Source organism: Rhinolophus hipposideros (genome assembly GCF_964194185.1).
Source record: "Rhinolophus hipposideros genome assembly, chromosome: 6".
NCBI lineage: Eukaryota > Metazoa > Chordata > Mammalia > Chiroptera > Rhinolophidae > Rhinolophus > Rhinolophus hipposideros.
The window spans coordinates 84,107,298-84,119,784 of record NC_138052.1 but is presented as its reverse complement, the minus strand read 5'-3'; the positions used below and the strand labels follow the sequence as shown (position 1 = coordinate 84,119,784).

The window sequence follows — 12,487 nt, the reverse complement described above, 5'->3', positions numbered from 1 at the left end:
TACGACCCTTTCTCTCATTCTCTCCCACTCCCGCTCACTGGCCAAGTTACAAAGTGGTGTTGGGAAGCAGTGGGAGGACGCCATGAGAAGTGACCAATCCTCATTTCTTTCTCTTCATCCCAGGGGACATGACCCATGAGCTGGTGAGACATTTCCTGATAGAGACCGGCCCCAGAGGTGTCAAGCTCAAGGGCTGCCCCAACGAACCGAACTTTGGTGAGCTCTCCCTCCACCTCTGTCTGCACAGTCTGCCTGTGCTGTCTCAGGCCTGTCCCCGGTTTCCTCGCCACAGGTTCCGCCAGTCCCCCTGCTTGTAGATGCAGCAGAAAGGATGAACAGGGGCTAACCCTTCCTCTGTGCTGTGGCTCCTTCACTCTGCCAAATTCCTTTTTATAGTTGTCCTTCCCCACTGACACTTGTTATAACTTGAACAACTGTAACGGTAGTTGTGTTTATTGACCACTTATTATGTGAGGGTCACTGTCTAGTTCCCTTATATCGCTTCTGCTCCCATGACAGTCCTGCACGGTAGGTCCCATCGTCCCATTTTACACATGAGGAACCTGAGGTGTACGGGAGAGTTAGACTAGCCCAAGCTAACAAGCCACCACGCTGGGATTTGATTCCATGGTTCTGAGTCTTCTGCTGCGCCGTCTGTCCTGAGAGGGGCCCTGGCAGCTGGAGGGACTTACGGGAGATGCTGGGAGTAACTGTTTATACAGTAAAGTTGCTAGGGAACCTTATGACTCCTAGAAGGAGTGGATTTTCAGTTTATTGGTGGGATGAGGGTGAGTAATAAAGAAGCTGAAGACTGTGGCGAGCGGGGTGGGGGTGGGTGGGATTCCTGGGTGCCCTTGGTCTGCTGCCAGTAATGCTGCCTCTGACGTGCTCTCTCCCTCCCTGCAGGGTCTCTGTCTGCCCTGGTCTACCAGCACTCCATCACGCCATTGGCTCTGCCCTGTAAGCTGGTCATTCCAAACCGAGGTAGGAACCTGATACCCCTTGCTCTCCAAGCGCACCCTTGAGCTGGCCTCCTGCATGTCTCAGCCCTGCCAGCCGCTCCAGAGCATTGGCCAGGGTTGGAGGACTCGGGTTATTTTGCCAATCTGGGGAAACTCAAAACGACTCCCCCCCCCCTTTCTTTTTCTATTAAAAAAAGAAGGAAAAGTTTATTAAAAGCTTAACTCCGGGAACGTACATAATCGACTTGCCAGATTGTTCTGGAAATTCTCTGGAGGCTTAAAGACATCTAGACTGAATCCTCAGAATAAGCCTCGTCTTGGGAGAGGCGTTGGACGTTGGAGACGGTCTTGGGGAGGACCAGTGTCTGGATGGGATGGGCATCTGTGGGCAGGGCCGAGGGGAGGAGGAGAGGAAGGCAGATTTAGGTCATGGGGGGGCTGCTTCCCGACTGGGAGGCTTGTCTGAATGGAGAGAACAGAACACACTCAAGGGATCTCTTAGAGGCGAGATGGCTGGGCTCTGCATGGCGTGGGAAGCAGAGGGGAGGGTGAGATGTCCCTGTGGTTTCTAGTGCGCGTGGGCTGAGATGGTGTTCCCTGACTGAGGGGACGCTGAGCTGATGGGGAAGAGCAGACCCCCTTTTGATTATGGGAAGTACGAATGGAACGCAAGCGCCTCAGGACATAGAGGTGAGAATTTGAGAGAGATACAGCCAGTGAAGGAGCTTTCAGCTTCTCTCAGAGAGGTGTCCCAGCCTTGGAGGATGCCAGATGGACCCCCGGAATGCTTCCCAGGGGCTTCTATTCCCTAGCCCACAAGGAGACAGGGCCCACGGGAAGGGACTATGCTTGGCTCTGAACTTGAGATCCAGGCACGGGGAGCTGAGGTGCCTTCTCCCTACCCTCTCTGTTCAACAGTAGGCTATGCAGAAGTGCCTCTGAGACTTTCTTCCAAGTATTTCTTAGAGCCCCTGAGGCTCACACAGAAAAACTCCAATATTATTTTACAATTTCCATGTATCCAATTCAATTCACTGAATTATTAATGATAATTGACCACCCTTAGGACCTTAAAAGTTCAAATACAACTTAAATAGCATTATTACGTGCAAATTTTAGACACTAATTATAGTTCTGTGGACTGTATCAAAGCAATTCAGTAATTACTGGTTGATATTTACATTCTATAAACCAGTGGTTCTCAAAGTCTATTCCCTAGACCAGCCGCATCAGTGCCCCTGGGAACTTGTTAAGAATGCAAATATTCTCGAGCCCCAGTAGCTAGAGACTGGGTTGGGGTGCAGCAATCCATGTTTTAACAAGCCTGCCCACTGAAGTCAGAGAAGCACTGGTGTAAACAATACTCAATTCTTATTAATATTGAAATTGCGGTCATGCTGCATTCGTGGTTGCGTCCATGAGACCATTTATTGGTGTACACGGACACATCAATGCAAAACAAGAACAACACCAGTTGCCACTTGAAGACTTCTTTGTTGCCAAGCGCTGGGCTCACACTGTACATGGACCGTTTCAAAAACCCAATGAAATGGCTTCTATCCTCATCATCTGTTTTATAGATACTTGGCACTTGCTGGGCTGAGGGTCTGAACCCAGCTCTGTTGGACTCCAGAGCTCTCAACCAGTGTGCCGAATACTTAGAGCAATTATTGAACATTCCAACAGGACTCGCACGTGCCAACTGCCAGGGCCTGATATGAAAAGCATATCCATTGCACAAAGTATTTGCAGAGCCTGCCTTAGGCCCAGCCAGACTTGTGCTTCTTTCCAGCTCTAGAGTTTTAATTACCAACTGAATTAAATTTTTGTCTCAGACCCTACAGATCAATCAAAAGATAGCTCGGGACCTGCCAACTCCACCACTGACCTGCTGAAGCAAGGAGCAGGTGAGTAGCCCCTCCACACCAGACCCCACCCAGGCCTTTCTTCCTCTCTGCCCTGTCCCCTGCTGCAGGGCGGTGGACATCTCTCCCAGACCCAAATGTCTCTGGGTGGGCATACCACATTTCTGTGTGCAAATGCCTTAGCCTGAGGCTGGCCTGAAATTCATCTGCTGCCTTCTCCCTGAAGAGGGGACCTTGGGATCGTCCCCATGACGCCTCTTTGGGTGGGTTTCTTCCAGCCTGCAACGTTCTCTTCGTCAACTCTGTGGACATGGAGTCACTCACTGGGCCACAGGCCATCTCCAAAGCCACTTCTGAGACACTGGCTGCTGACCCCACACCAGCTGCCACCATTGTTCACTTCAAAGTTTCTGCCCAGGGAATTACACTGACTGACAACCAGAGAAAGTAAGCCTCTCTACCTGCTTCTGTATTGGGCTCTCCTGTGACTCATCTATCCTGTCACTGACCCTCCCCCTTACCAATTGATTCGTCCATTGCACCCATCTATCTACCCATCCATCTCCTCCTCATCCTCCATCTACACACCCATCCATCCATCCATCCATCCATCCATCCATCCACTTGCTCACCCAATCACCAGTTGGTCCATCCTTCCCTACATCCATTCATTCATCCCTCATTTATCGTCCCACACCCATTGATCCCGTTTCCCATTCATGTCTCCATCCATCTGCCCATCAACCCATTTTTCCATTCTTCTGCAAATATGCCTGCATTAGGTATACAGCTGCAAATGTGCCTGATACAAGTACCTGCTTTCTAGAGCAGAGCTCCTGCTCTTACGCTCTCTCTAACATGTTCTCCCAGCCTGTTTCCCTCCTCCTCCAGAGTCCCCGTTTCTCATTCCTCAATGTCAATTTCTTCCTTCTTTTCCTAACGTCCCGCGTTAGAGAGCTGTTTCTGTGACACCTCTGTCTGCCCCTGGGCATTGCTATGTCCCCAGGGTGAGCACCCCAGGCTGTCTTGCTCACGAGGGAGAGGCTGTGTTGACCTGTGACAGCCACAGATGGTGGGAAGGTGGCCCGACCTGTCATTTTATTACTCATTCTGGTTATTTGATGTCTGTGCTTATAGGCTCTTCTTCAGACGACACTACCCCCTCAACACTGTCACGTTCTGTGACCTGGATCCACAGGAGAGGAAGTAAGTCTCTTGTAGACACCTTCCATCAGGCAGCTCTAGAACACTGAAGTCTACGCGTGTGTGTGTGTGTGTGTGTGTGTGTGTGTGTGTGTGTGTGTGTGTGTGTTTGGTTCAACTTGAAGGTCTCCTGTGTCTGTGTGAGTGTGAGTAATTGCATTGGGTATCTTTTTGAGTTTTTCCCACAACAAATTTGGAGACCTTCCCAGGGGCTCATCTGCTCCCTTCCACCCACTCTGCTGTGTCTGACCTGAAATCTGTTTCTCTTCTCCATACTGGGGAAGGCGCCTTGGGAGGCATGCCACAGGGTTCTCATTACGCGAACACCCGCCTCCCCGGAATGGGGCTCCTCTGCCTTTCCCCAGCATGGAGCTGGGCTCTGGGGAGCAGGTGTAGTGGTTTACACCATGCCCTCTTTCTCTCCACAGGTGGACGAAAACAGAGGGAGGTGCCCCTGCTAAGTAAGTGTGTCTTCTCTGCACACCCCAGCTGGCTGTGCTCCTTGGGGTGGGGGTTATCCGGGACCGAGGGGGAGGCAAAGGGCAGCTTTGGATAAAAGCTAGAGCAGGCAGCCAGGTCTTTTGTCTTCTGCCTCTAAACTAACGGCCATCCTCCAGTTTTGTCACCATCCCTCTGCCAGGACCAGAACAGCAGGGATCTGAGGAAGTGGACAGAAAGCTGAGTTTTATTGGAGGCAATGGCAGTGGGGCAGGGCATGTTTAAATGATCTTTTCTGCCCCGATCCTGGCTTCCTTGATTCCTGTTCTTGCTCTTTTGGTGGGCTTCTGTGAATACCGTGGCTGGGTTACACCTCATCAGAACACGGAAGCCCAGGTCTGAATTCTGGGGATGGCCAGGGACCTTTTGGTTCATGCTTCCATCCATTCAGCATTTCCTAAGTTCCTCTGTGGAACTCAGCCCTGGGAGGACTCAGACCGACCAGGAGGCTGGCTCTGCCCCCAGGAGGCCTGACATTGGCACAGTGGATGGGACACACATATAAACAGCACCAACATGCTGCAATAGTTTTCAAACTGTGTTCCAAGGAACCCTAGGACCCTCAGGTTGCAAGTGGGATCTTAAGAGGGGAGGAAAAACCCTGTTACGATGTGCAGTTATAGATTGGTATGAATTGGGGTTTTCCTCAGTGTCATGAAACCAAAACAACATAGAGGAGTAACCTGGCTCCTGAAGCTGACATAGATGGCCACTGTGGCCTATAACTCCACATTTCACTTTGTCAGCCTCCTCCGAACAGCCTTGTTTTGCTCACTGGTGGACTTTATAACGTGCAAATGTTCTGCCGTTGAATCGATACACTTATAAGCACTGCTGTCATGTTTATATATTCGAACTACATATAAGATTGCTTTAGAAAAAGAAAATTTCAGTTAAAAAAACCAAAATCTCTGCTGTATGAGACATGCCATCGGGCTACAGCTCATGTCTGTGGGTGTCACAAAGCGGAGCACATCTAGGTGGGGAGAGATTTGGGAAAGTTTGGGGAAGGAACTTATATTTAAACATGGGTATTAACAGACGCACAATTTGAACAGGTAGAAATGGGTGTCGGGGTAGGTGAGACACTATTTCAAGGGAACGGGGAGGCATGGCCACCACAGTGCAAGCTCTCTGAGGCCAGGACTATGTCTGCTGCATGGGAGGGGCTGATAAATATTTGTTGAATGAAGAAATGAGAGGATGAGGCAGGGAGGAGGAGAATAAGGAGGAAGCACAGTGAGGCCGCCTTGGTTAAGAATGAATAGGGCTGACCAGTCGTTAGCATGATTGATAGACAGTGGGGTGGCCAGAGGGGTCATGTGGGATGAAGGTGACCTCACCTGGCCTGAGGTCACATGAAGAGCCCAGCTCAAAGGTGGACCCAGGTGTCCAGCCATCTCAAAGAAGCCTCGCCCTTGCCTCAGCCTTCTGGGCTCACAGGCTCATTATGGTCCCCGTGTTCCTGCCACCAACCAGGAGACCAGAGCTTCATGTTTGAAGAAGCTCCTGCTAACTCACCATGGGCCCTACGAGGGGACAAGGGTCAGGGACAGAAGTGGGCTGGTCCCAGGCCTGAAAATCCTTCTCCTCATTCAGGAATGGGCTTTGTGCTGAGCTTCCTGGCGAGGCCCAGGGGAGCTCAGCCTAGGGCTGGGACTAGGGTGAGGCACAGGACATGCCCCAGGCCCCAAAGTTAGGGAGGTTCTAACTCATGTTCTTGCAAGTACTTCCTCCCTGGCCTTGGGGGCTGAGCTTTCTTGCTTGGATCTGCTTCCCTAAGCAGAGAAAGGACTTGGCTATTGTTGAACTGGCCCTGGAAGTCTTGGAGCTGAAATAAACATCGGGGAGGGAGGTGGGTGGTGTTTAGGCCACGAGGTTGGCAGACTCTCCATCCTGGCAGAGCCAGGCAGCCAGGGTTGGCATGCCATCATGCCGGCAGCTCAGAGCCACTCCCTCACTGTGGCCTTAGCGCCCTCCACTGCTCCAAGAAGCCCAGCAAGCCTGGAAAGGGGGTTCTGGGGTTGGTCCACGGACTCAGGCTTCCCCACTACTTGGGCCGACCATTACCTTAGACCTCTGGCTCAATTGTCCCAAGACCCTGGAACAGCTGTAGGAAGCCCAGTATGTGTGTGTGTGTGTGTGTGTGTGTGTGTGTGTGTGTGTGTACACATGCGTGTGCACAGTTGCAAGCTGGACCCAACTTTGCTAATTTTAGCTGTTGTGGTCCAGTCCTAGGGAGAGGGGTTTCCATCGGAATCTCCAGCTGTCCTGATTTCCCCATCTCGCTCTAATTAGCAATGTACTGGCTGGGAGGGGACCCGAGCTTACATTCTGTTCTCAGCTCTCATATTTTTAACTCTGTTTTGCACAGAGTGAATGCCAGCTCACTCTAGTCTTGGTGCAGGGAGTGGGGATTGGGGGAACAGGTGTGGAGTCCCCCTCCCCCTCCAATTCTTTGGAGCCCAAGAGAAATGTGTGTATGTAATGGTGGGGTGGTGACCCCTTGTCCTTTTGTCTCTCTGACTTTCTCCTGGTGTCTGAGGTGGTTGAGCCCTTTGACAGGGAGACAGCATTTTATTCATTTGCTTATGTGTTGTGTGTAAGAATAGTTGGGTAGGGGTGGGGCTGAGACAGACTGAGAAAAGCTTGGCTAGGAATGTCCCCATTTTATTTTTAGTCTCATTCCCACCTCGTACTGTTCAGTCTTGTCATTGGCCTGCAGCTTTTCCTCTCCCCTCCTGAAACCACCCCGTCCCCCCCAAAGGGGAATTTTTGCCTACCCTGCAACAAGTGACACTGTCATCTCTAGGACTTGAGTGGAAGAGACAGAGGATTCTCTCTTCTGTTCCACCTCCAATCCCCATGCTTAGGGAGATGTGGAGAGACGGAAAGAGGGTGGCCTCAAGATAAGTTTGCTCACCTGGACAGTTCTCCAAGGCGTGGGGTCCCTCCTGCCCTCCTCTCACCCTTCTCACCCCTCTCTTACCCCTGCAGGCTCTTCGGCTTTGTGGCCCGGAAGCAGGGCAGCACCACGGACAACGCCTGCCACCTCTTCGCTGAGCTTGATCCCAACCAGCCTGCCTCTGCCATTGTCAACTTTGTCTCCAAGGTCATGCTGAGTGCCGGCCAGAAGAGATGAACCCACCCCTTGCCCAGGGCCAGGGCAAGGGGGATGGGGTTTGTGGGGAGGGACCCATGAATCCTGACCACCTTTGAATCCAGAAGGAGGACTTTGGGCCAATTGTGGAGAGGGAGAGAAGAAAGTGCAACATGGGGAGAGGGAAGTGAATTGCAGAGGGGGGGGAGAGAGGGAGAGAAAGAAAGAAAAAGAAAGAGGAGGAGAACTTGGATTCCTTTGGGTAGATGGTACTGTGCAACCCCCAAAGCCTCCAAAACCAACCATGTCCACTTAAGCTCCCCCTCACCCTCCCAGACAATGGAGTTCCTCAAAGGAGGCAGAACTGACCTCCTTGGGGATCCATATTTTGGGGGGAAATGGAAAGCTCTGTCTCCCTAGCCCAACTGCTTTGCAAGGAGAAACCAAGTTGAGGGAATCTTTTTCTGGCCATCTCTAGGGTAAATTGCCAAACCAAAAAGAGCCAGCATGGGACATCAAGTGGCAGAACTTTTGCTTTTAAAAATATCTCAGACCCGAGGCACCTACTCTGCCCCGATGTATAGTTGGTGTGGGTGTGTATGTGAGGTGTGTGTCCTCGGTGATCTGCATTTGCCTCTCAGCTAGAATTATCAACAGGTGTCCTTGACTGTGTCCCATGTGTTTGCACGCACATGCATACTGTCCAAAGGTTAGAGGTGGGGTGACACAGCAGCAGGAAGGGGACACCAGCCTCTTCCCCAGAAACATCCAGGAATATGAGTAACAGACTGTCTTGGTCTCTGCACCTGTGCTCTAGCGGCCCTGGGTGCCGCCAGCCCCTGCTCCTCGACAAAGACCCCAGCGAGCGTGGGGTGGGCCACCCGGCAGCATCACCTCTGTTCTGCCTCCACTAGGAGGCGGGGACATTTATTTAAGGAGATGGAGAAATGGGTATCCATCACCTTGGGGAAGATGTCTGTCAGCAGTGGCTGCTGGGCTCCAGGCATCTTCCCCAATGTGTGTGGCCCAGCCACGAGGTAGGCAGGTCACTCCTGCAAGCTCCCAACCCTTAGCGCATTATTGGGTTTTGCACCAAGACTAGCCTTATCTCAGACTTGCTTACCTGCATGATGTCTTTTTGGGGATTGAGCTTTCGTGCTTTTCCCTGCCCTGTTCTGTCCTGCGGGGTCCCCATGGTGGGCTCATCCTGGGGAACCTGCTCAGCGAGGCCCGGGGGAGATACCTGTAGTCCTTGCGCTCCCTTTTGCAAGTGTTGTGGGGTCTGACTTTTGCTGGGCTGTCCAGGGTGGCTTAGCAAAGCTCTGGGGGCTGCTACCTGTATATCACATGGCCTACCTACAACACCAAAGCCTTGCTGTTCTCCCTTCTGCCTTGGTTTCCCCAGCAGAGCCAAGCTGCCTGTGAGCAGAGGGCAGAAGACACACATTCAGGCCAAAGGGCTGAGAGTCCATTTGGGCAATTGGGAAACCCCGACCTCCACCCAAGGACTCTTAAGCTGGAATGGAAAATTCACTAGGACTCCATTCTTGAGGGGCTTCTTATGCCTCTGGGGGTCCCCTTGAGAGGTATTGTACTGATATATAAATATATATAATATATATGTGAGACATACTGACAGAATCTGTAAGCTAATAAAGTATAAGAAAAGGTTAAAAAAAGAATAGGTAAATTGACAAGAAGTATTTATTGTTTTCCCGTATTGCTTTATTGCCTCCCTGGGCAGAAACCAAGTCGCATCCCTCTTGATGTGTAGAAGTGAAGCCTGAAATGTAGAGGCCTTTATCCTTGGAGCAATCAGGGGTCTCCTTGCCCTGGCCTTGGCCATGGCCTCCCCTAGACTCTGTCTGGGGCTCAGCGGGAGGGGTGCACATGTTCCATCCCCTTTGGTCCTCTTATTTTCCGGCAAGCCCAGGGCTCAGCCATCAGCTCCCAAGATGAGAAGGAAGCTGCCCACTCACCCCGGCTCCAGCGAGCCAGTGGGGGACATGGGTGAGTATGGCAGACGTGGGTAATGTGTATGTCTTTTGTATTTTCTCTCCTCCAAGAAGCTGTATCTGTATGGACGTTCTGTTTCAGGGAGTTGGAAAGGAGAGTATCTAAAGAAGCAGGGAACAGTGCCCTGCTTCCCAAAGAATGAAACCTTGTGCTTGGTGACCAAGGTTCCTCCAAAGTGCTCTTCCTTCTGAGGTATTCAAGCCACAGCCCTGGAGTTCCCTGTCCACCGTCCCCACTTACCCCAACTCTCTTCCCCGATAGGAGCTGTTCCTCCCCCTGTCTTTGTAAATATCCTAATCTCCCACTGGACAGCCCAGAGAACATCAGTCTGGATGTTCTCTCCACACTGGAGGCCGGGTAGAGTGTCAGACCATTCGGCAGACCCAGGCCCAGGGTCAGCCTTCTCACGTGCTTCCCCACTGCCCACCACAGCCCACCTCCCAAGCATGGCCAGCCCACCCCACTTAGGCCTGAGCTGTGTGACCCTGTGAGTAGGACCTAGGGGGTGCTGGGAAGCTGATCAACTCACTCGCTGGAGTCACTCGGAAAGGAGTCAGTTTCCTAGAGTTGGACCTTTCCTGAAGAATGATGGTGGAGGGCACCCCAGTCTCTACAGTAGCCCCCCACTTTGGGTCATATACTGGTTAGGAAGACACTGTAGCTCTCCTGTGTCTCACGGGTTATGCCTGTGCACCCATGTGCACGCCTGCGTGCTCTCTCACTCTCGCTCTCTCTCTTTCACACACACACACACACACACACACACACACACACACACACACCACAGCACTGCAGTATATTCTTGCCAAAGATTTCTTTTAAAAGAAAGCACTTTTAATAATTATTGTTATTAATGTGTAAATGTTTATCCTTTTCTCTCTTCCCCTTCCCTGGACATTTTTGCTGTTTATTGTTGAATCTGTTTGTTAGCGGGAGAGTGCTGTCTGGTCTTGAAAACAGGCTGGGGAGTGTGGAAGGGAAAGGGTCTGGGAGAAGTTGGCAAGAAAGAGCAGGAGAGGCATGGTCAGCTTGTGGCACAGCAATGCAGCCCCAGGCAAGCTCAGGCCCCCGCTGCAGGCTCGGCCTGCCCCTCGCTGTCCAGCCAGGACTCGGAAGCAGGTCCTCTGACTCAGCCAGGAGAGAGGCCCAGTGAGGTCCGTGTGGCTGTTCCCAGGTGGAACCGGAGGGGAGGACTGCGCATAGGTATGATGGAGAGATGACCCTGCAGGGGAAATAGGGAGGAAGTGAGCTATTCGATCGCCTCTAGGGTGACTGGAATGCTGTGATTGTGGTGCCCTGGCTCCCTTACTTGGCCAGGTGTTTGAAGGACAGACATATAGGGGACTAGGTTTGGGGCCTTTTGACTCTGGTCCTCATTGGAGTTTCTCTTGCATCAGCTCCAAAAGCTTGTGGACTGCCAGGATTCCTTCTCCCCTGGGTTTTCAGGATTCCCGGGGTGCGTCAGAGACTGGCTGTGGTGTGCCCCTTCAGCCAGTCGACTGGATAAGTGTGACCCTTCCATAAAGGGGTTCCCAGGAGGGATGTGAATTGGGCATTCTTCTGTCCCACTCTGGTGGGCATGAGTAGAGACTGGGCAGGCTCGTCATGCCGTACAGAGAGTATGGAACACACCTGTGCTCTGATGTTCCCCGCCACCCTGCCTCCTGGGTCTTCTCCCCTTCTTTGGCTTTTTCCAGCTTCAGGACCTAGGGAGATCAAGTGGGCCAGGGCCCTGTCCTAAGGCTGCTTCTGGCCCCTACATTTCCCCACAGTCTGGATCCTTGGAGAGGTCAGGGGCAGCACCCAGGAGTACCCTTCAGCCAGGTCCAGGCCCCAGAATCCTGAGACTGGAGTCCCCTGGCCAGTGGTAACACAGGACGTGTGTGTGCACGTGCAAGTGTGGGTGTATGTGTGTGCGTATTTTGCTCGTGTCTCTAGGGAACTTAGGGGTTGGGTTGGAGTAGGTGGGCAATAGGATTCAGTTCAAGTTCAGTGTCACCCAGAAGTGAAAGGAATCGGAAGGCGACGTCTGTAGGGCACCGACTAGTGGAATCTCGCCGCTGGTGATGGACGGATTAACCACAAGTGGGGGGGCTCCTCTGTCCTCAGATGTCCGAAATGTTGGAGGATCTTTGTTTATTTCCTACACTGGTCTCTAACCAGCAGCAAGATAATTCTAGAGGGATGTCCCAAGTTTGTTTTCGAATCAGTGTTAAACAGTTTGAGACTCTCCTGAGTCCATTTTTGGTTTGTGTGTATGTGTGTGTGGAGCGCATGTGCGTGTGCATGCTCTGTTTCCTCATTTCTCTCCTCCCTCTGACATGTCATTCAAAACAAATGTAAGAAATTTCTTACCACTCCCCACCCCTACCCCTGCCTCCCAGGCCCTTTGCAGGAAAAACAGAATAACCCAGCGTTCGCCCCATTCCTTGGCTGTGTATTTATATAGATGGAAATATACTTTCTATTTTGTATCATCGTGCCTATAACCTCTGCCACCTTGTATAAACCCTGATGTATGCTACTCCTCCTGGATATGAATGTATTGTACACTGATGCCGTCCCCGCCCCTGTACAGCTGCTTTGTTTCTTGGTGATCCATTGTATGGCTTTATAAATGATAAAGTGAAAGAAAAAATTGTGCTGTTATTTAGCTGTGCTGTTTGGAAAGGGGTCTGCCAGGTCTCTGGTGGGCAAAGAGGCTCCGGATATGTGGCTGCAGGGCTGCCTCTGCTGGACGGCTCATCCCAGATCCTCCCAGCGGCTTCCCCCCCCCCCCCTTCCGGGTCTTGGTTCTGATTACTGTGACGTTTCATCTGGACTATTTCTGCTAGAATATAAAC

General features: G+C 51.8%; 1 protein-coding gene across 14 annotated transcripts in view; it reads left to right on the top strand.

Moving 5' to 3' along the window:
- Window positions 1-12,272, top strand: part of TNS1 (tensin 1) — a gene marked incomplete at its 5' end in the record, with an annotated part of 224,568 nt that extends 212,296 nt beyond the window's left edge. For all 14 annotated transcript variants that reach the window (XM_081051649.1, XM_081051645.1, XM_081051641.1 and 11 more), the window contains 7 exons: window positions 124-216; window positions 907-984; window positions 2,798-2,869; window positions 3,106-3,274; window positions 3,965-4,033; window positions 4,459-4,491; window positions 7,526-12,272. In XM_081051649.1, coding sequence (XP_080907775.1) covers window positions 124-216; window positions 907-984; window positions 2,798-2,869; window positions 3,106-3,274; window positions 3,965-4,033; window positions 4,459-4,491; window positions 7,526-7,670 — 659 coding nt within the window. In that variant the 3' untranslated portion in view covers window positions 7,671-12,272. The remainder of the gene's footprint in view (window positions 1-123; window positions 217-906; window positions 985-2,797; window positions 2,870-3,105; window positions 3,275-3,964; window positions 4,034-4,458; window positions 4,492-7,525) is intronic.
- Between the last annotated feature and the right edge of the window lie 215 nt (window positions 12,273-12,487).